At 45.2% G+C, this 23,151-nt stretch overlaps 1 protein-coding gene across 3 annotated transcripts in view; it reads left to right on the top strand.

Annotated features, from left to right (window-relative positions):
• Mettl24 (methyltransferase like 24) overlaps positions 1-23,151 on the top strand; it is a 109,700-nt gene that overhangs the window by 35,063 nt on the left and 51,486 nt on the right. For 2 of the 3 annotated variants that reach the window (XM_006982786.4, XM_042262029.2), the window contains exons 3-4: positions 6,262-6,401; positions 18,083-18,311. In XM_006982786.4, coding sequence (XP_006982848.1) covers positions 6,262-6,401; positions 18,083-18,311 — 369 coding nt within the window. Of the gene's footprint in view, positions 1-6,132; positions 6,193-6,261; positions 6,402-18,082; positions 18,312-23,151 lie in introns of those variants that run through there. The other variant, XM_042262031.2, reaches the window with a different exon arrangement.

Raw genomic sequence — 23,151 nt, 5'->3', positions numbered from 1 at the left:
TGGATGACTATATCCTTAAGTCCCCTGGCCCTTGGCACAGCACTGAGTCTCACTGGCAGCAAAGCCCATTAGAAAGGATGAGAAAGAATATAGCCTCGTTTCCCTTCCCTTACTTTGAGAGAAGCTTTTGCTATGTAGCCCAGGCTAGCCTCAAACTCCTCCTGAGTGCTGAGATCACAGGTGTATGCCATGTGTCTGGCTCATTTTCAGAGCTGTAGGGAGACTAGTTCAACTTCAGTATCTTATTTCTGGCATGATGCAGTCAGTTGTAGGAATTTTAATACTTGCCACCCAAATATGCAAATAAAAGCCTGTAGAGTTAATTGTGGTTGATAGAATGATAAACCAGTCCCCGTGATTTACAGAAAATTATCTTATTTGGCTGCTTCAAATTAATTGGGTGGACTTACCCAGGCTTAATTAAAATACGGAAATTTTAATTTTATCATTTGGCTTTACATGGAGGATAGGAGATCAGATCTCTTAATTGTAACTTAAAAACGCTCTTAATGGCCTGGAGAAAAATGAGAGGTGTTTAATATATAAACTGAATTTGAAAATGATGAGCTCCATCCTCCAAAATTAATTTATTGAGTGCGAGCCTCCAAATTCCATCTTACATGTATTTAGGTTAATGTTCTTTAACTTATATAAGGGGTCTTTACTTACAAGATGCACTGGGGCACTCAGCTGTCATTTCAGACTTCTCTTGTGTTTTCCTCATGAGTAATGATTTGAGAGGGGGGAAGATGTCTAGAAAAAGAAAAAAGAAGCATGTTCTGATGTGATGTGGGCTAACCTTGGAACCTGGACAGTTGATTTTGCTTCTATGATTGTCACTGTTCTGATCCCAAAAGGCTTGAGGTTAGACCAAATGCCTCTAAGATCTCCCCTGTGGCTGGGTGCTGTACAGAAAGTAGGTTAGGGCTTTTATTAACCAAGTATTTCTGAGCACCTATATGGTCAGGGAATTTGGAAGGCATTGGGCTTACAATCCTGGCCTCAAGGAACCCAGAAATGAGTGGCTATATAATCATTAGACAGTTTGAGATGCGCCATAATTGAGACCTGGTGTTTGAAGCTGTAGGAGAAGACTCTTCCCACCACAGTGTGATGTGGGCTTTTTATCTGGATCCAGGATCCTCATTAACATGAGCGTCAAGAGACAAGTGACAGTGTTTCTGCTAAACGTCCTGGGAGTCTTCATAAGACAGTGACGTCCTGAGAAATGGCCAGAGCAGGATGCTTTCACACTTTTTAGATGAAGAAATATGAACCTGTGAAGGAACAGTAGGACAAATGGACCTCTAGACTCAGGCAGCAAATTCTAGCACAAATTCAGAGGATCTGTGGCGGGGACCTCGGCAGCAGGAGTTGGGGTGGGGATAAGGTGGGGGTGGGGTGGGATGGGGTGGGATGGAGTGGGGTCAGTGAACCTGAGAGCTAGTGGATGATGGAGGTGACTTTGAAGTTTGTTTATTCTGTCTTATTGCAATTCCAGTGGCCCGGAGGGATCAAGGCTATTTCCCAGGCCCTGTATGGGAAGGCCACCCTACCCAAAAGAACCTGTATAGCTTGTTACACATAGAAAGAGTCAGGCCAACGGCTCTCTCTGGAGTCACCGTCCCTGAGTGACTGCAGCTTGAGGTAATGATTGTACCAGTTTGGAATATTTTGAAATGATATGTCCTGTGTTCCTTCCAGACTCAGTGGAAGGCTTTTTGTCCTTCAGAAAATGTGACAGATTGCAGACCTCACAATGGTTTTGTAGTCAGGAGACATTTACTCCAGGTGGGAGCCGTCATGGGTGACACTGATTCTTCATCAGGTTCTTTGACTAATCACTGCTCCTGCCCCTCCTCTGTGCAACGAGGAGCTTTGGGGATGCTTTTAAATCATCTCAACAATGGAAAGCCTGCAAAACTTGCAGAATATTAAAGTCACCATTTACCTAAAATTTTTGGTTAGCGGCAGTGAGTCACTAAGTGAATTCCACCCCCAGCCTCTTAGACTGCTTTAAAAAAAATCCCTCAAATCTATGTTCAGACTCATACAGCAAGGCACAGCGTTTGACAAGTTCATGGTTGAGTTTTTCATGTGTCAGGACAAAAGGCGTTTGTTGATCACCCACCCAGGGGCTGGCAAGATCTGGGCTCTGTGATCTCAAATCTTAATAAAATGCCTCAGCCTAATGTAAGTAGGATGTGAAAGGGAGCTAACTGAGGGCGAGCACATGGAAGGGCATTAGACTGTCATGGGTGTAGCGATGACCTTGGTGGCATGATAGGGCCCTGAATTTTTTTATTTTTTGAACACCAGATGATATGATATTTGATCAGAGTATGCAGAATGGCAGGTCCAGTTTAATTAGCAATATTGTTTTTCTTAATATGGGAGGCCCTGATGACAACACAGATTTCTGCAGTCAATAATTGAGTGTGCTGCTAACAGGAAATGGTTAACTCAGAAACACTTGCCTGTGCTAATGGAAGGCTTCAGAGCCAGCTTTTTATGGCAACCCCTCACCATATGCCTCCAGGAAGCAAGCTTCGCAGTAAGGAGTTCATCTAAACTGCAGTGGCTGTTCTAAATTAAAAAAAAAAAAATGTTTCAAGTCTCTTTTTCTATCTTTACTGACCATCTATAATCTGTTATTTATCCAACTATCTACACATCTACTTGTGAAAATACCCAAGTCAGGCTCTGGAGACCTGGAGAGACAAATTAGAACTTCGCAGCATTATATCAATAGTATGTATTATATTTCTCTCTGTCTCTCTCTCTCTCTGTCTCTATCTGTCTGTCTGTCTGTCTGTCTGTCTGTCTCTCTCTCACACACACACACACACACACACACACACACACACACACACATTCACAGGGCAGGGATAGGGGGATAACAAAATACTCAGTTCTGCCTTTGAGCTTTTCAAAATAATGTAACCATATAAATATACATTTAATTTTTCAGGGATTCTTGCCCAAACCCTTCAAATTCTAAGGACTTTTTTTTTTTTTTTTTTTTTTTTTTTTGCCACATTCTGCTCATGGGTTGGTAGAATTGCTGTTCAAGCTTTTGGGATGCAAAACGAAATGGAAATGAGTTAGGTCCTTTTATGCTAAATAAATAAAAAAATTTTCACAAAACATCCCCCCCCCCCGGAGTCTATTTGCTTTTGTCCAGATCTAATTTACTTTATCTGGCTAAAATTATAAGGGGAATTAGGCAGTCGGAGAGTGTAATTACTTCAGCTGGAGCTTAGCTTGAGGTTGCTGTCCTCACTGATTTTGCTTGCAAGAGAGTTTATTGAAACCTTGGCTATAAATCTTAACCAGAAAGCTTGAAAAAAATCAATATTTAATTAATTTTTAAGAGCAGAATTTTATGGATGACTTCTAGTTATTTAAAAAAAAAAGAATGTCTGAAGGTAAGACGGTTAATAGATGGTTAAAAGTGGATAATTCCTGCACTGTAATTTTTAGCTGAGAGAGGAAGAGAGGTGGGAAAGAGTGTCTCTCTGATAGGAAAATATCTGTGCAAGATGAAGTCTTAGAATAAGGAAGAAAACTGTAATTAGGTCACGTGCGATCGCAATAGAGAAGACCCTAGACCATGGCTATGGCTCCGGAGGAGCAGCCAGACAGTAAGCCTGACTTGTGGTCCTGAGTTCCTTCCTTTGGGAGGCCTCTGGCTAATTGTTGGTGCCAACTTCTCTGTTCTTTATTAGGGGTCAAAGCCAATGCTGTTTTCGGTTGAAAGCTCCAGCCCAGGTCCAGTCTCTTTCCTTCACTTTCTAAGGTACACGTGAGAAGACCATGTTGGGTCATTTTTTCTGGGACTTCATAAAAGTCCAGACCCTCCAGTAAGTGCAAAGGAGAGCCTACCTAAGGGCCCCTGGGGCACTCATTAGACTGCGTGTTCCCTGGGGTCATGATACCTGAGTATCAGGAGTTGAACCCAGAACCTGCTTTTTTCCTTGGAACCAACCTCTAGGTGATTCTGCTGCAGGGGAGCCACACCGTAAGCAGCGCTGTGGAAGAGGCCAGAGTGGAGTTTTTATACCACCAGAGGGGCAATAGGAACATAGCCCATGTGTCATCATGGAAGGTCTTAGGAAGAAGTGTTCACACGTGTCCGGTCTTCAGAGCTAGGCACTGCCCTGAAGCAGAAGGCTCAGGTGGAGGCAGCCCAGGACCCACAGAAGTGCCAGCCTCCCAGGGAGGCACAGAGCAGAGGGCTGAGTGCCCAGCTCTGGCCAATTAGATTGGCAACATCCCTGCCTTTGGGTGGGTGAGGAAGAGCAGGTGGGCAGACAGAGGCAGAATTTCCATTTCTCTCTGGCCAAACAGTAGAAGATGAATTTTACAAGCTAGTGTATGATGTACTATGTTAACACATGTGTTCTGTAGTTGTTCCTTGAGAGAGGATTAGATCCCATTCCCAGTGACTAATTTCCCCTTCGAACAGAGGTTAGACACAGAGAGGTGGGTGGAAAGACCCTGGGTCAAAAGGAAAGAAAAGTGAATGCTTTCTCTTGTTTTTCTTTTTGCTTTTTTGAGACCGGATCTCATGCAGCTTAGGCTGGCCTCAAATTCCTATGCAGCTGAGGGAGCCTTGAACCCTCGATGTTCCTTCTCAGTGCTGGAATTACAAGCATGTCCCACCACTGCCTGGCTGTTTTTACTCTTGTGTATTTATTTTGAGATTTTACTTATTTTTATTTTATGTGTTGCAGTGTTTGCTTGAATATATGTTTGTGTACTGTGTGCGTACAGTAGCCACAAAGATCAGAAGAGAGTATCGGATCCTCTGGGACTGGAGTTACAGTTATGAGCTAGCATGTGGATGCTGGGAATTGAGCCCTGGTCCTCTGAAAGAGCCACCAAGCCTGCACTCTAGTCCTGTTTTTAGTTTTGTGTGTGTGTGTGTGTGTGTGTGTGTGTGTGTGTGTGCATGCACGTGCATGTGCTTGTACACTCTGCATGTTTGCCTGTATGTGTTCATGTGGAGGCCAGAGGTTGACATTAAATGCTTTCTTCCATTGCTTTCCATCTTTTAATTTTATTTATTTATTGAGACAGGGTCTTTCATTGAACTTGGCGCTCGCAATTCAGCTAGGCTGGCCATGGAGCCCCCAGGATGCACATGTCTCTGCTCATGAGTGCTTGAGTGACAGACAACATCGCAGTTATAATGACCCAAGACACTACTTACAGCAGTTGCTTTGCACGCGGAGCTGTCTTGCCAGGCCTAGGATATCTTAAGGAAAAAAAAAATTACTTGCTGTTGTTTTCCCACGAACAAAAGCAGTGAACCCCAGAGTGCCTTTGTATCTGGAAGGATCTTTCGTCCCCCCTGGATGGCTCAGAGAGTTTTGAGGGATGAGGAAGAGGGAGACTTTTGGTCACTCAGTAAGGCCAATGTCTGGGCCTCATAACTGTGTTCTTCTATTTATTCCATTAGCCTTGGCCGAGCACAGTACCAGCCTCTGACTCAAGCCATCCTTCCTCAGGAAGTTCATTTGCTTACTGTGTGCCGGAATTAGACTTCTTTCTGCATAACTTCCATCACCCTCCCTTCGGTTTTCCTATCTAATTGTGATGCATGCTTTAGGAAAAATGCTTGGGTTACCTGGGCAGCACTTTCTGCTCCGGGGCTCTCGCCCTTCTCCCCCAGGAGGCAGCTCATTAGAGATTCTCATTAGAATAATTAGCTCATTAGAGATTATCACCAAGAATCCTGTCTTCTCAGCAGACACTTCCCTTGTCCCAGGATCGGCTATCACCCTGGACAGCACAGGTTCCTTTTCTGGCCTCGGTGGCCCCACCTCATAAGGCACCGGTGACCTTGTGAACGCACACCTTGCTCAGCATGGTGCTGCAGTAGCCACACTGCCCAGTTCTCCGTCCAGACATCCTTCTTAATCTGCTCCTCTGTCAACGTCTGCTCAGCCCCTAGACGCACAGCCTCCCGACCCCTCTTCCTTCCCCTCCTGGTTCCCAATCTGCAGTCTGGGCAGATGGCTACTGCGTCCCATTTCCCTTCACACCCTCCCTGGGTCTTCTTATCTGGCAGGCAATTGAAATTCCTCTGAACATTTTACAGCGGTCTTGTGGTTCCCTGGGGAGGAGAGCAGTTAGCAGTGGAGGACATAACTCTCCCCACACTGTTTCCAGGAGCGGGGGAAAGCAGTTAAGTCTCTACCTGCCATTCATCACCTAGCATTTTAAATTATTCATATTGATTTCCAATCCTTACAGATTGCATGCGATCGCATGGGTGCAGACAGCTTGGCTACTGACTCCAGCCCTGCAACGAGGCCCTGGCTGGTGTGTCTCGATGACAGGTTTGGCTTAGCTCATCAAATCCGCAGCAAGCGGTGCCGCCTCTACTCCTTAGGGTAAGACGTTTCTTTATAGCCGAGGAGAACACAGACGTTCATGCAGGCAGCCAAGGCCTTCTCAGTGACGACAGGGGGTGGCGGGGGGCAGTGTGTGCAGGCGATGGGATTTGTCTCCTGCCTGGGATTCAGGCTGGCCTGCTGTGCAGGGCAGGTATTGGTAGAGCAAGGGCTGAGATCATCTTGGTAGGTGGTAGGAGCCACCTTTCCTCCCGTCCTGGTCCTGCTGGTAATAAGGTAGCAGCTTTGTTTTTCAGCTTGAGGAGGATCCCCTTGAAGACACAAGAGGCTTCCAGCGTGAATTAGAGCACCTTTGTTAGAGAGAGAGAAATATCAATGGCTGTATTGGGGAAAACAGTGTGCCTGGAATGCTACATGTAGTCATGAATGACCCAAGAGAGATAACAGCCACTACTGTGTGTGTGTGTGTGTGTGTGTGTGTGTGTGTGTGTGTGTGTGAGAGAGAGAGAGAGAGAGAGAGAGAGAGAGAGAGAGAGAGAGAGAGATCAGTCTATGTGTAGCTTTGTATTTAGGTAAGAGGAAAGTAAAGGAAATTCTTTAAAAGAGCATGCAATTTTTGTCAAAACACTGACTTGGTTATACAGGTTGAAAACGACCTCCATATGCAAACAGATTTTGAGATTCTATTAAATGACGGATATAAATTAACGTGAGACAATTTCACCAAGTCTATTAGCACTTTTTGTAAACAGTCCTGAACTTATGTGTCTTAGGTTTCTATCACTGTGATGGAACACTATGACCAAAAGCAACTTGGGGAAGGAAGGGTTTATTAAAATTACAGTGCCACGGCACAGTTCACCCAGAAAAGTCGGGCGGGAGCTCAAGGCAGGGACGGAAGCAGAGGCCGTGGAGGGGAGCTCTTTACAGTGCTGCAGGGACTTGCTCAGCCTGCTTTCTTATAGAACCCAGGACCACAGCCCAGGGATGGCCCCACCCACAGTGGGCTGGACTCTCCCACGTCAATCATTAATCAAGAAAATGCCCCACAGGCCTGCCTACAGCCCGATCTTATGGAGGCCTTTTCTCAGTTGTGGGTCCCTCCTCTCCGATGACTCTAGCTTGTGCCAAGTTAACAAAATAAAACAAAGCTCACACACACACACACACACACACACACACACACACACACACACACACACAAAACAACAAAACAAACAACCAGGACAACATGATACATGCCTCAAAACAAAGCAGGCGAGAACCGTTTCTATTTGGAACATTCTGCTTAGGGGACTATTTATAGAAGCCATGTAGTGCTCAGGCTAGACCACTGTAGTGTTTTTTAGAGCAGTTCAGAAGACCTTAAACAATATCACACATCCCTGCTCCCCAACTACAGGTTTTACTTACTTCATTCCACGGCCCACATTTAGACATCTGCCGGACTCTGTGGTCGTGGGTAGGGCAGACATCTGGGTGTTGTGGAGACCTCCCCAAAGGAGCTGGTTAGGAGGGGGACTGTTACTGCTATCAAACTGTTACAAGCAGTGTGGGGGCAGGGGTGCAGCTCAGCTGGCAGAGTGTTTGCCTGGCATGCCTGTGGCCCTGGCTTTGATTCTCAGCACTGCAAAACCAAGGCATCTATACTTAGAATCCCACCACTCAGGAGGTAGAGGCAGGAGAATCGGAAGTTCGAAGTCATCCTCTACTATATAAATGAGGTCAAGGCCAACCTGGGAAAACGTGAGGTCCTGGGTCCAAAATCAAGGATTACAAGTCATTGTGGATTTTTAGAAAAACAAGAAAGAATTCAAATAGAAGTGTGAAGTTAATTCATACTTTCACAAATGGATCAAATGAAGAACGGGTGCAGGTGTCTCTGGGTGGGGCTTGGCACGATGGTATTGGGTCTGTAAAGGTCTGCTTGAGAGGGGGACACAGGCTGGGTGTTAAATGGTTCTTAAGTCAGACAGGAACAGTGCCGTCTGTTGGTTAGAACTGAGCTTCTCCTGGAAGCCCCCAGCCACGCTTCAAGGCCGTAAGAAGCAGGGAGCATCCTGACAGCCGATTTTGTTTTATGTCACATTAAAAATTTGTGAAAGTAGGTCAAAAAATAATTGCCGAGTATAGCATGCAAATTGGCAATGTCGTCTCCATCCTGTCTCCTGGTTCCAGACTTTACGTTCTGCTTAACATTTTACATTCCACCATAAATTCATTTAAGAATATAACTGAATAAAATAAAACTTGGGAAGTTATTTAGGAGGTGTTTGGAAATTCTCCACCACCACCCCCCTTATGCTTCCAAGCTGTTAGATAAGACGGTTCTGCAGCAAGATTCCAGATTATTACATAGAGAAAAAAAGATTATTTTCTTTCATTTACATTCAAAATCAGCTTTGCAAAAAGCAAATAAGAACTTCTGAATTATTGTGGAAACAGAAATGAATATATATATTATAAGGGTCAATATTTGATGAAAAACATGAAAGTTTTTATTACCAACTGCAGTCAATGTGAGCACAGTGGCCCACACCTTTAATGGCAGCACTCAGGGGGAAGAGGCAGGCGGATCTTTGTGAACTCAAGGCCAGTCAATCCTGTCCCCCAAAACAAAACAAAACAAACAAACCCCCCAAAAAACCCAAAACAAAACAAAAACCCACAAAGAAACAGGGGAAAGGAAAAGAAAGAGAGAAAACTTGAATCTAAAGAAAGCATTTGTGGTAGAAAAAAATGGCACTTGGATTGTGCGCAGTGGATCAGGATGGTGACTGTGCTGTGGCTTGGGGTCTGGGGTCCAGACGTCCCTCCTGTTCTGGTGAACTTGCTACTTGCCATCTCAAGCAGTGCTGAGAGGAGACACACAAGCAGTGGCTCTGAAATGAGGGACCACCGCAGGGGACATTGGCCCTGTGTCACCAGTGTCGGGGACAGCTCTGTGACAGCGGGGAGTGGCTGGGGAATCTGTGGTCTCGACGGGCAAGTGTGCGTGTGACTCCTGAGAAGGGCACTAGCAGAACTATGCCTCTGCTGGGCCCAGTGATGCCCAGGCAAAGCAAAGATGCAGATGCAACTGGGGGGAGCCTGGCATGAGAATCCAGGAGTCAGAAGACAAGAGCAATAGGCCTGTGTCTCGTCCACCCCATGCTTTCTCCTCCACCCTCATAACTGAAGCAGGCGCTGCCTTGACCGTCTCTCCCAGGGCTTAACGTTTCTCCGCTGGGAGTCAAAATTTCATATTTCACAGTAGATGTAAAAAGACGCTTGTCTGGTACAGTGTGTTCTATCAAAACTCAGATTCAGTTTTTCACTTTTCAAATGGTATAGAGTAGACCAGTGGGCATACAGGAAGGCCCGAGAAAGGGAGGGAAGTGATGAAGGGGAGAAAAAGAAGAGAAACTGAAAAACAGGAAAAGGCCGTGAGGAGAGTATATACCTTACCATGTCAGACAGGCTCTTCCCAGTAAGTCCTCCAGTACAGACAGCGGAGAGGGGATTGTCCAGATGTGGTGTCGGGAGCAGAGGAGGGGTGGAGCAGAGAGAGAAGTCGCTTAGTTTACCCTCATGGCAGCGACTGTGTTTTAGGGGTAGAACTGAGCAGATAGGAAGAGGAGAGACACCAGGCAGAGACACCCCCCTCCCCCCACCCCTCACCCCCCACCTTCCCCCACCCCTCACCCTCCCACCCCCCCTCCCCCGGTCTTCATCTCCTCCCGCTCCGGGCTAAATTATACTATTTGGTTTCAAAACATGATTTCTTGGTGTAAGACAGAAGACTTTCTCAGTCACACATGGTGAGGCAACTTGAGCCAGTATTTCAGACAGAAAACCGGCAATGTGGCTGGGAGCATTTCAAGAAGAATGAATGAGCCTCATAGAGAAATACATTTGTTTCCCAGAGCTTGAATGGAGCCAGTAGGAGCAGTGTTAGCATAGGATATGTGAATGGGGAAGAAGATTGTGGTCCTCCATGCTTCTAGGTATTTTCTCCCTGATAATCCAGCTATGGTCTGGTAATACCATAGACACACTATATAGCTGTTCATGCAACGTATAATATCCATGCTTTATTTGTAAAAAAGTGGAAGTGTGTGTGTGTGTGTGTGTGTGTGTGTGTGTGTGTGTGTGTGTGTGTGTGTGTTCCCTAAAATCCATTTCATTCCTTTGGGATTGATACTGTCCTGAAAATACATGAGTTTGGTTTGTCTTTAAGATAGGGTTTCACTATGTAGCCCTGTCTCTTCTGGAGTGCCCTAGGCAGACCAAGTCAGCCTCAAACTCACAGAGATTCTCCTGCCTCAACCTCTAGAGTACTGAGATTAAAGGCATATACCATCATGCTTGATTTCATGTTTTAAATGAATCTTTGGAATTTCATGCAATGCTACTAACACAGGGATCAATCATTATAAAATATTTTATTATCTATCATCAGCTTTAAGAACCCTCCAACACACACACACACACACACACACACACACACACACACACAGTTAGCAATTTACAGATCTAGCCTGCCACCAGACCAGAGTGCCTTCCTTAATACTGCTGGTGCGCTCACACTCCGGAGGAAAACGCTTCTCACCACTTCCAGACCCCTTCTCCAGTGATGAGGGCTAAAAACTTCTGCTCTGTACTCTGGATTTATCTTTATTGTTTTTAGCTTCTTAACGGTTTTATCGACATATAAATACACCTCTATACTAAGTATAAATAGACTCACATACTTAAATACACCAATCAGAGGTTTCTTTTAATCACTCCACTTAAATTTAAGACATTTCCCTCACCCTTCCCTTCCCCACAGCCCTGGAGCTGATATACATTTCTCCCATTTTCCCTCTACTCTTTAGCTCCCTGATGGTTCAGCCTCTCCCTGCCTACCCCCTGGCCCTAAGCAAGCACTAACTTGACTTTCTGTCTATAAAGGCACCCTTTCTGAACATTTCATGTAAATAGAATCACATGATATATGTAGCAGGAATATATAACATTTTGTGACTGTTGACTCTAACACAGTGTTTTCATAGTTCATCTATAGTGTAGCATGTACCAGCACTCCATTACTCTGTAGGTCTGAGTCATAGCCCATTGTATGGAAGTACCACATTCTGTTTCTTCACACACCAGCTGATGGACAGTGCATTATTTCCCCCATTTTAGTTATTATCAAGGTTGAAATGAGCATTGATGGGTAAATTTTGAGCCTATGTCTTTTCATTTATCTTGAATATAGACCATTTCACATCCCTACTAATAATCTATGACTGTCATCCTGTCAATACCATATTGGCCTTTTCAATTAGACACCTCCTGGTAGTTGGGATGGGGTATCTCATTGTGGCTTTAAATTGTCTTTCCTTACAGAGTAATGGCTCCTGAGAGTCTTTTCATATACTATGCCCTAAGCTTTTGATTCCTGTGGGGCATAAAACCCACTTCCCATGAGAGCCTCCAGCCTGCTTAGAAAAAGGCTAACCAGAGGCCTGCTACAGTCCACTCTTTTACCTTTCAGTGTTATGTAAGAGCACATGGCTGCCAAGATATATGGGTCACATGCTTAAAGTACAACTGTAGTTCATCCAAAGAACACTTGTGTACAACTTTGAAAACAAGCACTTCTCTCCCAAGAACTCTTGGTGCTGTCTACCAGGACTTCATCATGATGGCCATTCTGTGGGAAAAACACACCCGACAGATGTTTAGTGTACATTCCACACAGCTGCATGCAGGCGACCTGGCTGCTTTACTCTGAGACATCAGAGAAACCCCAATGATTATCCTGATATTCTAGTCTAGCCTATTTTTGGAAATTTAGCTCTGTCTTTCCCTTCTTAGTTCTTAGAAACCTTTTAGATTTGATACTCTTGCTATGGAGAAAAATTTGTTGTGCCCTAAAACCTCAGCCCTGATGTGATATTTATTAGTGAATCTTCTAACTTCACCCCTCACTTATGGAGGGGAGGTGGCCGTCCTAACTAGAAGCCTTCCAGTGTGCATCCTAACTGTTAGAGTGTTTCAGAAGGGAACTGTTGAAGTTACTAATTGTCCCTACCGTCCATTCTCCTGGTCTCCTTTTGCTAACATAATTCCTGAAGTTAGCAAGGCACACAGCCACTCTGGATTCCCGGATTCCCCGGCTTTCCCTGGAGCTGCAATGGCCATGTGACTAGCCATGAGCAATGGCTGTGAGTGGAAGAGATGTGTGCAGCTTTCAGGATGTGGCCTCACAAGAAACGTCTCTATCTTCCTGGGTGACTGCAACAAAGACAGGAGAAGGGGAGAACGGACCAGCCACCTCAGACCTTGCCACGGAAGCCACACATGTGACCACACACGTGATCTGTGTTGCTGGCTCTATGGACTACACCTAAAGGAAATATTTCTATCAAGTAAATTTTCTGCAGCAAATTCTCTCTGAAGTGAGATAACGATAGGAGATGGTTTATGTTCAGATTTTTTGTATTAATAATAGGTATTGTTATAATAATTTTTTCAAAATGCTCTTTGCTCATCACTACTTCGTGAGCTCCCTCAGCTTGAGGACACGTGTGCCCCCTTTGTCCTCATGCTCAGCGGATGCCTTGCCCCTGTGCAGCATCCTCTATATACTCGTTTACGTACAGGAGTGAGATGGGGAACTGAAGCTTGCTGTGTGCTGTGTCTGGACACTGTGGTATGTCCTGGGAGTGGCAGACCTTACAGGAAGCTTTTTGTCACTGAGGGCAACATTGCAGGTCTATCTGTCATCACTGTCGGGGCACAGGAGAGTCAGGAGCAAGCAAGCTCAACAGCCTCACTCTCCAAAAAGTGACAACTTTCTAGACTTTGAGAGGAATGTTCCTCCAGAGCCCCATGTCCCAAGTCACCTGCTGTGAAGGAGTGTGTGGAGAGTGCACCCATGCATGCGTGTGCGTGCGCATGTGCGCGTGTGCGTGTGCGTGTGCGTGTGCGTGTGCGTGTGCGTGTGCGTGTGCGTGTGTGTGTGTGTGTGTGTGTGTGTGTGTGTGTGCCTGCATTGGAGGTGTTAGACGTGGATTCTACTCCTGGTTCTGTTACCTTGGGATGTGTGGTGCAGTATCTTAATTTTTCCTCTTACTTTTTACATCTGCCATGAAAGTTGATAAATGTAAACCAAGCCTGGAAAGATCATTATTTTAAATACACAAAAGGTGGAATTACATACACTAGGTAAATAAGCATAGCTTATTGCTTCCCAACACAGTACATATTTGTATATTAAAATTAAATGGTGTGGGGATGTCACGGTGAAACGCCATGATCCTATAGTCCATATACACTGATTGTGATGTTAATCTCAGCAGCTTGGGTGGGTTAAAACATGCCTAGGGAGTTAGCACAGCACATCTCTAGGGGTATCTGTGGGGGTCAGTGTAGTACATCTCTAGGGGTATCTGTGTGTGGGGGGTCAGTGTAGTACATCTCTAGGGGTATCTGTGGGGGTCAGTGTAGTACATCTCTAGGGGTATCTGTGGGGGGGGGTCAGTGTAGTACATCTCTAGGGGTATCTGTGGAGGGTCAGTGTAGTACATCTCTAGGGGTATCTGTGGGGGTCAGTGTAGTACATCTCTAGGGGTATCTGTGGGGGTCAGTGTAGTACATCTCTAGGGGTGATGAACTCAAGATGTGAATAAAGTGTCGGGAGGGGTTAGAGCTGTAGAAGGTGGGACCCGGTTGGGGGAAATCAGTGCTTGGGGGGGTGCCCTGGGGCTCTGCCTGCCCTGGTCCTTCATGTTACTGCCCTGCTCTGCTCCCTGTCCGCCATGCTGGGAACTCTCCCACCACACCTTCCCCTCTGTGACGGGGTGAAGCCAGGGGCCGGAATTAATGCTTTATTCTTCAAGTTATTCCTATAAGTGCTATTTTTCCACAGTTACAGACTAACCTACTTCTGAGAAGAGGATTTAGTAGACTGAGCAAAAGTAACCTCAGTTAATAAAAATTACAAATTAACAAGCAGGTTCCAGTCATCTGCTGTATCATATAAAATATCTCTGTTATGTACTGATTAACTTACATGTGTAGACATGTGCTTCTAATACTTTATAATAGAGACCATCCCTTGTGCATGTGTAGAAAAATCCTGGAAAGATACAGAAAAATGACTAAACATTCATCTCTAGAAGTTGATGGTTACAATTTCTAGGATTGAAAAACTTACTTTTCCTTTTTTCTGCTTTTTACTTTATGATTTTTTTTCTATGTGTAGAAGCTAGAATGATAAGAAACTAGTTTAAGGGGTCGGGTTGGAGCTCAGGGGGCAGAGAGCTTACCAAGGACGCATAAGGCTCTGTGCCTGATCCCCAGCATCATGAAGGGGGAGAGGATGAGGGGGGAGGGAGGGATGGAGGGGGGGTTCTGAAGTGGGTTTCATAGAAAGAAGAAAATAGGCAACAAGACCGCTCAGGTAGAGGAAGTGGGACTGTTGAGTGTTCTCACTAAAGTGGGTTGATGAGATCTGGCTGAGGCTTATTGTGGGTTGAAGGACATGTCAAGTTATCCCGTGATGAAGAGAGCCAGATGGTGGGGTGAAGGGCGAGGTTAAAGTGAACAGGACCACCTTGAAGTTTTAGGTAGATGAGAGCTTATTTTGTTAACTAAAACCGCAGAATGATTGTGAGCTCCTGTTTTATGTGTGTGCCCAAGTTGTGCAGCAGTCTGGAATAGTAATCAAAGAGAATCTCCACTAGTATGGGTTTGGCCACTGTGTTACAGACATTCTGTGGGGTTTTGTTGTCCTAAATCACTAGTAATCATAGGACTTTGGAACTAAGCACGTTTATACATGCTAGTATTCCATGCAGTAGGAAGCTGAGGCAGGAGGATTATGAGTTCAAGACCATGGGCTGCATAGCAAGGTTCTCTCTCTCTCTCTCTCTCTCTCTCTCTCTCTCTCTCTCTCTCTCTCTCTCTCTCTCTCTCTCTCTCTCTGTGTGTGTGTGTGTGTCTCCCCCTTCCTCCCTCCTTCTCTCCCTCCATCCCCTCTCTAAAAAGGAAAGAATTTTTGGCAGAGAAGTCTTAATTACCATGAAAAAATGACTCTTTTCTGGTTTTCCATGTTTTCCATTCAAATTGGTACTTTGATCAACGTGGTGATTCTTACATTAAATAAGAGATTTTTCCTAGTAACCCAGTGTTTGCAAGCACATGAACTGTCTACATGACATACTACCTACTAGGTGCTTAGGTACAATGTGTTCATCATTTTTTCCCCTTATTGTTGTGAACTTAGGTATAGACTCTTTCCTTGTGCTCTGGATCTAGTAGAAAAGCATACTTTTGCCCTTTTCCCTTTACCCGGATGGCTTTAAAATACCCTCCATTAAAAGAACACAGCGGCTGTCCACAAGCCCAGCGCCAGGCTTAGTACCATGGAGACAAATTAGCGCCTCATTAGAAAGCAGCTCCCCTCAAAGGAACGAATCCTAGCCTTATCGTTTTTTGGCCTTTGCTGAGAAAATTCTCTTAAGACTAGTGGATATTCTTATTTTTATTGAAAATCAATTTTGTTTCGGGCAATATATTCTGGTCACAATTTCTCTTCCCTCAGATCCTCCTAGATCTTCCCCACCTCCCCACCCACCCAACTCCGCCCCTTCTTTCCCTCTCTCTTCAGGAAAGAAACAGGCAAAGAACAACAATAATAATGATAACAGTGATAATAATGATAATAACAACAACAAAGAAAAAACAAAAGAAGCACAGAGACAAAACACAAAAACAAAACCCATAAAACACAAAATCGGAAGCCATAATATACAAGCAAAAGACCAGTAAGATAAAAAAAATCCCAAACAAAACAATATGAACAACAACAACAAAATCTCCAAAAATACCATTGAGTTGGTTCTGTGTTTATCATGTACCGCTGGGCATGAGGCCTTCTATTAAGTGTGATTTATACACCCAGCGAGCCTTCACTGGAGAAAACTGATTTTCCTTTGGAAGTGGTTGTCAGTTGGACATAGCTTCTGGGTTGGGGTGGGACCGCAGGTCCACTCCTCATTTGAGTGCTGGGACCCCATCTGACCTAGACCTGAGCAAACCCTGTGCATGCTGCTCTAGTCTCTGTGAGTTCATCTGCATGTCAGCCTTGTAGAGTCTGGAAGACACTGTTTCTTTGGTGCCCCGCATCTCCTCTGGCTCTTACAATCTTTCCACCTCCTCTGTACACACAGTTGCACACACACACTTCCCTGAGCCCTGAGGGGATGTATCCCACTCTGCACATTGTCTAGAGGTGGCTCTCTGTATCGATTTCCGTCTACTACAGAAGGAAGCTTCTCTGGGGATGGCTGAGTGAGCACCTTTGGGTCTAGCAGCATGTCCGTAGGAGTCATTTTAGTGCTCCATTCCTTTAGCAGAACAAGAGTATTTGGTTTTCCCCTAGGTCCATGGCCTCTCTAGTCTCAGGTTCTAGGCCACCTAAGTGATGTTGGGAATGGGTTCCATCTCAAGGAGTGGGCCTAAAATCCAAAGAGATAGTAATTGGTTTTTCTCACATTTGTGCCACGATTGCACAAGCATATCACACAGACAGATCCCCATTGTAGATGACAGGATTTGCAACTGGATTGCTGCTTATGTTTCTCCCCTAGTAGCATGCAGAGAACCTTCCAGTACCATGAGTACTAGTTAGGAGGGGTGGAGACTCTTGAGGCACCAGCTCAACTTCTCTGTATCCGATGAACATATTTAAGAAAGATGTAAGTGTTGTCTTCAGCCTCACAATCAGTTTGTGGAGAGCCACGAATGGTCTTGCCAATAGCCAAGCTGTTTGGGGTTTCCATGGGACCGCTTTGACCAGCAATTCAACTGGATGTAGCCCATTCCTGGCACTGGAGGTTTCACTGAATGGCAAATAATGTCTAGTTGGGGCTTTGTCTCCTCCATGATTTGGTGACTCCATTTAAATTCATTCACACATGTATATGTTTTTTTAAAGCTTTTCCTGTAGTAGGCTTTCCTATGACCCCTCAAATAGCCCTTAGTGTTAGTTGCCCCTCTCCATATTCCCTCCCTTACCCCCCTCTCCCCTCCCCTTCTCTGTTTAATCCTGTTCCAGTTTCTCCATAACTCTATATTCTATTCCTCCTTCCTTGGGAGACCTTCCCCCAGTCTCTTACTCTATTCCTAGCCTCTGTGAATATATAGATCGTAGCGTGCCTATTGAAGCTAGCAGGTATTCTTATTTGTTCCCTTGCTAATATAATTTACAACCCAATCAAACCACTCCCACATGAGCCTACATGTTTGGCTAGTGATTCCCTAATCTGTATTAGCAGATTAGTTTTCTTTTATCCAGAGGCTTGGTCTATAGTGTATGAGTGTATGCATGTGTAGTGCATGTGCATGTGTGTGTAGGGAGGCTTTGGCCTATAATGTATTAGTGTATGTGTGTATACAGCATGAGCATGTATGTGTAGAACATTTGTATATGTGTATAGAGTATGTGTATGTGTGTATAGGGCATGTGTATGTGTGTGTGTAGGGCATGTGTATGTGTGTGTAGGGCATGCATATGTGTGTGTAGAGCATGTATATGTGAAGTTCACTGAATGTGTACATTAGACATGTTTTAAAACAAAATGTGTAATGTCACTAGGAACACTGGCATTAGAGCTGGCAATTTATTCATCTAATTTTGCTTCATTGTATTTTTTTTGTTTTGATTTTCTTTCTCTGGTCTCCAGGCTGGGCAATGATGACACACACTTTGAGGTGAGCATGGCCAAGGACGGATGTGAAGTACATCGTTTCGACCCTAGCGTCAAATCAGCCCACGTTCTGGAGAGCCGGCGCCTCTGGCATCACCGCCTGGCCATTGACTGGCGGGATCCACATCCAGCTGTGGCTGCTCAGAAGCTGCATAGCAACACCAGGAAACTGGGCAGCATCCTGAATGAATTTGGGCATCACAAGGTGAGACTTCTCGTTTGAATTTCACAAATGAAGTGAGTAAACCCATCAATTAAGAAAATGAACACTGACGCTGACAGTGTTGGAAAACTGGCGGCCTGCTTTTCCAGTCTTGTGGTCACTGTATGTTTTTTTTTTTTTTTATAGAGTTGACTTGTAGACGTGATGTTTGGTGATGCTAGAGATGTTTACACTGAATGTGGGTTTTAGTTGCTCCTAAGGAATGCTAAGAATGGCCAACATGAGACAAGAGACTAAGAAGCTACTTCTGACAGAGACTTCAGCACACTACTCCTGCTTGGGAGTTTATCTAAAATTTCCAGAAAGCTAAACTCCTTATTTCAATCTTGAATGTACATAACTAGTCCTTCCTGTGTTTGTTTGGTAAGACACTGATTTTACATATGATTTCTCATGTTGCTATTTTGAGACTTTGGCTCTTAAAGTGCAGGAAATACATGTAGCTCTGAGTAAAATCTACTTTGTAAAATGAATGGACATCATGTACGTTGCAATCTATGTAATTATGCCAAAGGATGTAAAATCTATGCGAGTGCTCTGTTGTGAAGAGGAGCACAGAGGAACTCAATCCCTGAACAACGTTCCTTGAACCCAAGTTTTAGCTTCGGATACCCCAGCCAATGCATTTTCTAAGCGGATGCGAAAGGGGTGGTTCTGGGTGCAGTTGCCTTTTTTTTTTGGTCTTCCTTTCTCCTTGAGTGAGTCTGGCCTGCCCTAGCCCATGGTTCCCAACCTGAGGTGACGTGTAATTCAAAACAGGTCAGAACAGGACTCCAGCTGTAAGACAAAGTGTGGGGGACTTGAAGCTTAAACTGGCTTCTTAATCTTTAATAAAGGACTTTCCCTCTGCATTATTCCCTTTCCTCTCCTCCTGCCCCCCCCTCCTCTTTGTAAAAAAAAAAAAATCCATGTCTTAGGGTGTCAATCGCTGTGATGAAACACAATGACCAGAAACAAGTTGGGAAGGAAAGCGTTTATTTCCCCTTACAGCTTGTAGTTCATCATTCAGGGAAGTCAGGGTAGGAACTCAAGGCAGGAGCCTGTGTGGAAGTCTGTCAGAGTCCAGCTCCAACCTGTTGAAGGGTTCCTGTGGGGAGGAGAGAGGAATGAGGAAGTGTTAGATAGAAATATAGAAGGAGACAATAAGACAGAGACGCAGGATGGCTTCGGGAGGGCCCTGGGTCAATACCCAGCCTCTTTGAGATTTATTCTAATTGGCTTTTTATATACTACCAAGGGGAGAGGCAGAAGACCTCCCCCTTTCAAGAGCAAAGCACTACATACAGCCAAGTATGGACCCTTCAAAACACCTGGTACCCATACCCCTGGCCAAATCTTCCCATTATGCAGCCCTGCGGGACAAAGCAAGCTCCGATCCTCTGACCTTGAGTAAGGTTTTACTAGGGAGCCTCTGTGGGCCCCGACCAGCCTGGAGGTAGGAGCCATCGAAGCCATGGAGGGATGCTGCTTACTGGCTTGCTCCCTAGGACTTACTCAGTCTCCTTTCTTATAGAACCCAGGACCACCAGCCCAGCAGTGTCATTACCCACAGTGGGCTGTGGGCCCGCCCACAGCAAACGTCAATCAAGAAAATGTACCACAGGCTTGCCTACAGGCTGTTGTGGTGGGGACATTTTCTTCAAGAATAGCCTTAAAGAATTTATTGCTCTTCTACCATAGGATTAGCTGTTTGTACTTTGCTTCTGCCACTAAGCGTAGCCAGCACCCAACAGTTAGGGACCTTAATGCTTCCTAACTACAATATTTTGGGTGAATTCTCTGAATAGGACTTTTTTGTTTTTTTCGTGTGCTACTAAATTTTTTATAAGTGTGAGAAGTGGGGTCATTTTTCAGAATTTTATTCCAGTTTATTCTCTTGGCCACTCTTACTTTTGCGAACTACTTTTCTTTACTGATGAAAATTATAAACCAATTCCCTAATAGGTCAAGTCTGGATTATTCATAGAGTGAAAACTCTCTGTGTTCAGTAAAGAGTCTTGTTGCTTCTCTCTGTGGGTTACTTCCTGGTCCTGTCCACCCTTGCTCTCCCGAGACAAGACTGAACAGGCAAAAGAGGTTAAAGTCAATGCCCTAGAGCATTCCCCGCCCCCCCCGCCCCAGTACGTTTTAGCAAAAGATTTGAGGATAAAATGAGGCTTTGAAAAAGTGATGTGTGTACAGAATTTATCCAAGCACATTTCGTGTAGAGAGTGTTTTAGGATAATGAGGCGTAGAGCTGAATTGCAGGCATTCAGCTCTCTGGGAACTGCAGTGGGCCAACCTTTATGCTGGGAGTAGTACGGAGCAGTTTGCCCCTAGTTAGCAGAAGCATTTACAGGGATTCTTAAAGACGAGAGATGATTTAAAGGGTTGCTTTTGTTCCTAAGGTGACTTATTTTTCTTAAAAACGTTAATAACAATGAAGGCGATCTGCCTCAGGTTTGTATTTGGCGTTTAAAGGAAAATTCATGGTTGAAGAACGGAAGAGCTGATAGTCTCCTTCGCAGAGATTCTTCGGATGAGTACTTCCAAACGGAAACAACAAAAACTAAGCCACCAGTGAGTGATGGCTTCCCTTGGTAACACACTTCTGGGGCTACACGGTGCCAGATGAAAGGAAGCCTCAGTCGTGGCCTGCAGAGAGCGTGGTCTGTTTTCGTTTCTCTCTGTGTGTGTGTGCGAGTGCGCGCGCGACGTTGATAAACAGGGCAAGGCTGCGGCAAGGGAGGCAGACAGAGCGAAACACTCGGGTCCTTATCGCCACCTCTTCGTCTGTTGATTCTGAAAGTGGCGGCAGAAGCCAAACAATGCTTTGAAGACTTTAAGATGTCTCATACAGTTCTGTGATCATTTCCATGTTTGGCTGTTTTTTTTTCTTCTTCCCCTGTTCTTTTTTTCTCTGCATCCAAACCTAGTTTCTAGCCAAGCGAGAAATATGAGATCAAAATGTCGACAGTATTTGAGATAGTGACAGAAAGATGCTTATGGTTCTTGTGCGGCTGTAAAAACTCTTTGCTAATTTTAACTTCAAACTATAAATCAAAGGAAAAAAAAGCCTTTACAGAGCATCATTGCAGAAGCAGCTGCATCAGCAAAGCCGCGTGGACCAGAAGCCCTGTCTGCCAGGGAGTAATAGCACCTGGATCCAGCCTTGCTGGCAATGATTTACGGTCTAGTCCATGCTGCAGTGGTTGTTGCTGTTAACTAAGTCTATGAATTTTTCAAGAATAGTTGAAGATTAAACCCGAGGATTCTGCTTTTATTAATTTTATTGTGTAGTTTTTCCTCTCTCAAACTCTTTATCGCATATTCAGCGTTTCCTACCTGATCTAGGCTTGGAAATGATAAATTATGGTCGTTATTGTGACCAGCCAGCTAAGGGTTCTTCCGCCATGTTTGGGTGGAAAATGTGGCTGTTGAACTGCAGCTCCCATAGCGCCAGCAGCTCTGCGCTTAGGGGACGAGGAGTCTCTGCTCTTCGCATCCAGCTCTGCTTCTCCGCATCAATGAGAGGGACTCTCGTACTCCTCGGCCTTGGGCTGCCTTGGCGGGGGCTTGCAGTACTTCCGGCTCTCCATTTTCCATAGTCTTTCCCTTGCATCAACTTGTGTTTTTGCAACCTCTGCCTTCTGTGGCCCCCAGAGTCTCAGTTCTCCACAGAGACACTTCCACAGCCCTTCATAGCCTCAGTCTGCACCTGTCTCGGTTCAGGGCCATTCTCTGGAACTCATCTGCTGCCCTCTAGCTACTACTGGGGGTGCCTAAGGCTGGTAGCCCAGAGAGTTGCCGCTTTTCATGCCACCAGCTCAACCCACTCTCCATGATAAAGACCACAAGGTAAGCAATGTGACCGTTCAGAAGAGACTCTGTGAGTGCCTAGTATTACAGCATGGTAGGACGGCACAGGGGGAAGATCTGATCAGAACAGTGAGAGGCGGGTGGCTACCACAGTCTGTCACCCATGCACACAGCCGTCTACAACCACACACATCGTCACACAGCCTGTGAAGATTTTACTGGGCCTGCCATGGATGCAATCAGTGCCCAACTTGACTGAAGGTTTTAGGTGACTCCTGGAGTGCCTGTGACAGATCATCTGATGCTGTCATGGCTGAAACAACTTTTCAAGAGCTGATTCAGGGTGCCTGGAGTAGCTCTTAGTAAATTAAGTCGTTTTCAAAGCGAAAGCCATGGTTGGGGTCGTGGCCGTGAAAGCTACTGTTGGTTTATATTGTTGGAAGGAGACCTCCTCCCGGCACCTGTGACTGGACAGGAGCCTCCCTGAGCAGCCAAGTGATGGTCCAAACAGAGCTACAAGAGCTGGAAAAAACGCACCAGCAATAGCTGGCTGACTGACAGCTCCCAGGATCGCCGTGACAAAAGGGGCTGAAGCTGGAGCTGTGGCCATTCCCGTGGGGTAGTGCCAATGCCATTCCCAGTGCCACAGGATCTGAGACCCACAGAGACAGCAGAAGTGGTCCTGGACTCATCATCCGCTGGCTGGGCTCCTTAGCAACTGCTGTAGCAACAGCCAAGGTTTGACTGACAGCTGTCAGTCAAGCAGCTGATCAGCTCACCCCTGACAACTTCAGTCCTTTGGAAAGAAAACAAGCAAACAAATCAAGCTTACAACAAAGATCTAACATGAAATTTCATTCTTTGGCATCCAACAATATATAACCCCTAACTGGTGCCCCGGGGGTAGGATGGGTTCTCCCGATCTGCATCTTATTATGACCTTCAGTCTTGACCCCGCTGTGGATTGCGTGAAAACACAGATTCCTGGGTGCTTACCTCTACGAAGGCCTTAATCAAGACTTGA

Source organism: Peromyscus maniculatus, chromosome 16 (assembly GCF_049852395.1).
Source record: "Peromyscus maniculatus bairdii isolate BWxNUB_F1_BW_parent chromosome 16, HU_Pman_BW_mat_3.1, whole genome shotgun sequence".
Taxonomy (NCBI): domain Eukaryota; kingdom Metazoa; phylum Chordata; class Mammalia; order Rodentia; family Cricetidae; genus Peromyscus; species Peromyscus maniculatus.
Note: the sequence above shows the minus strand (reverse complement) of the source record. Positions and strands in the feature narration are given on the sequence as shown.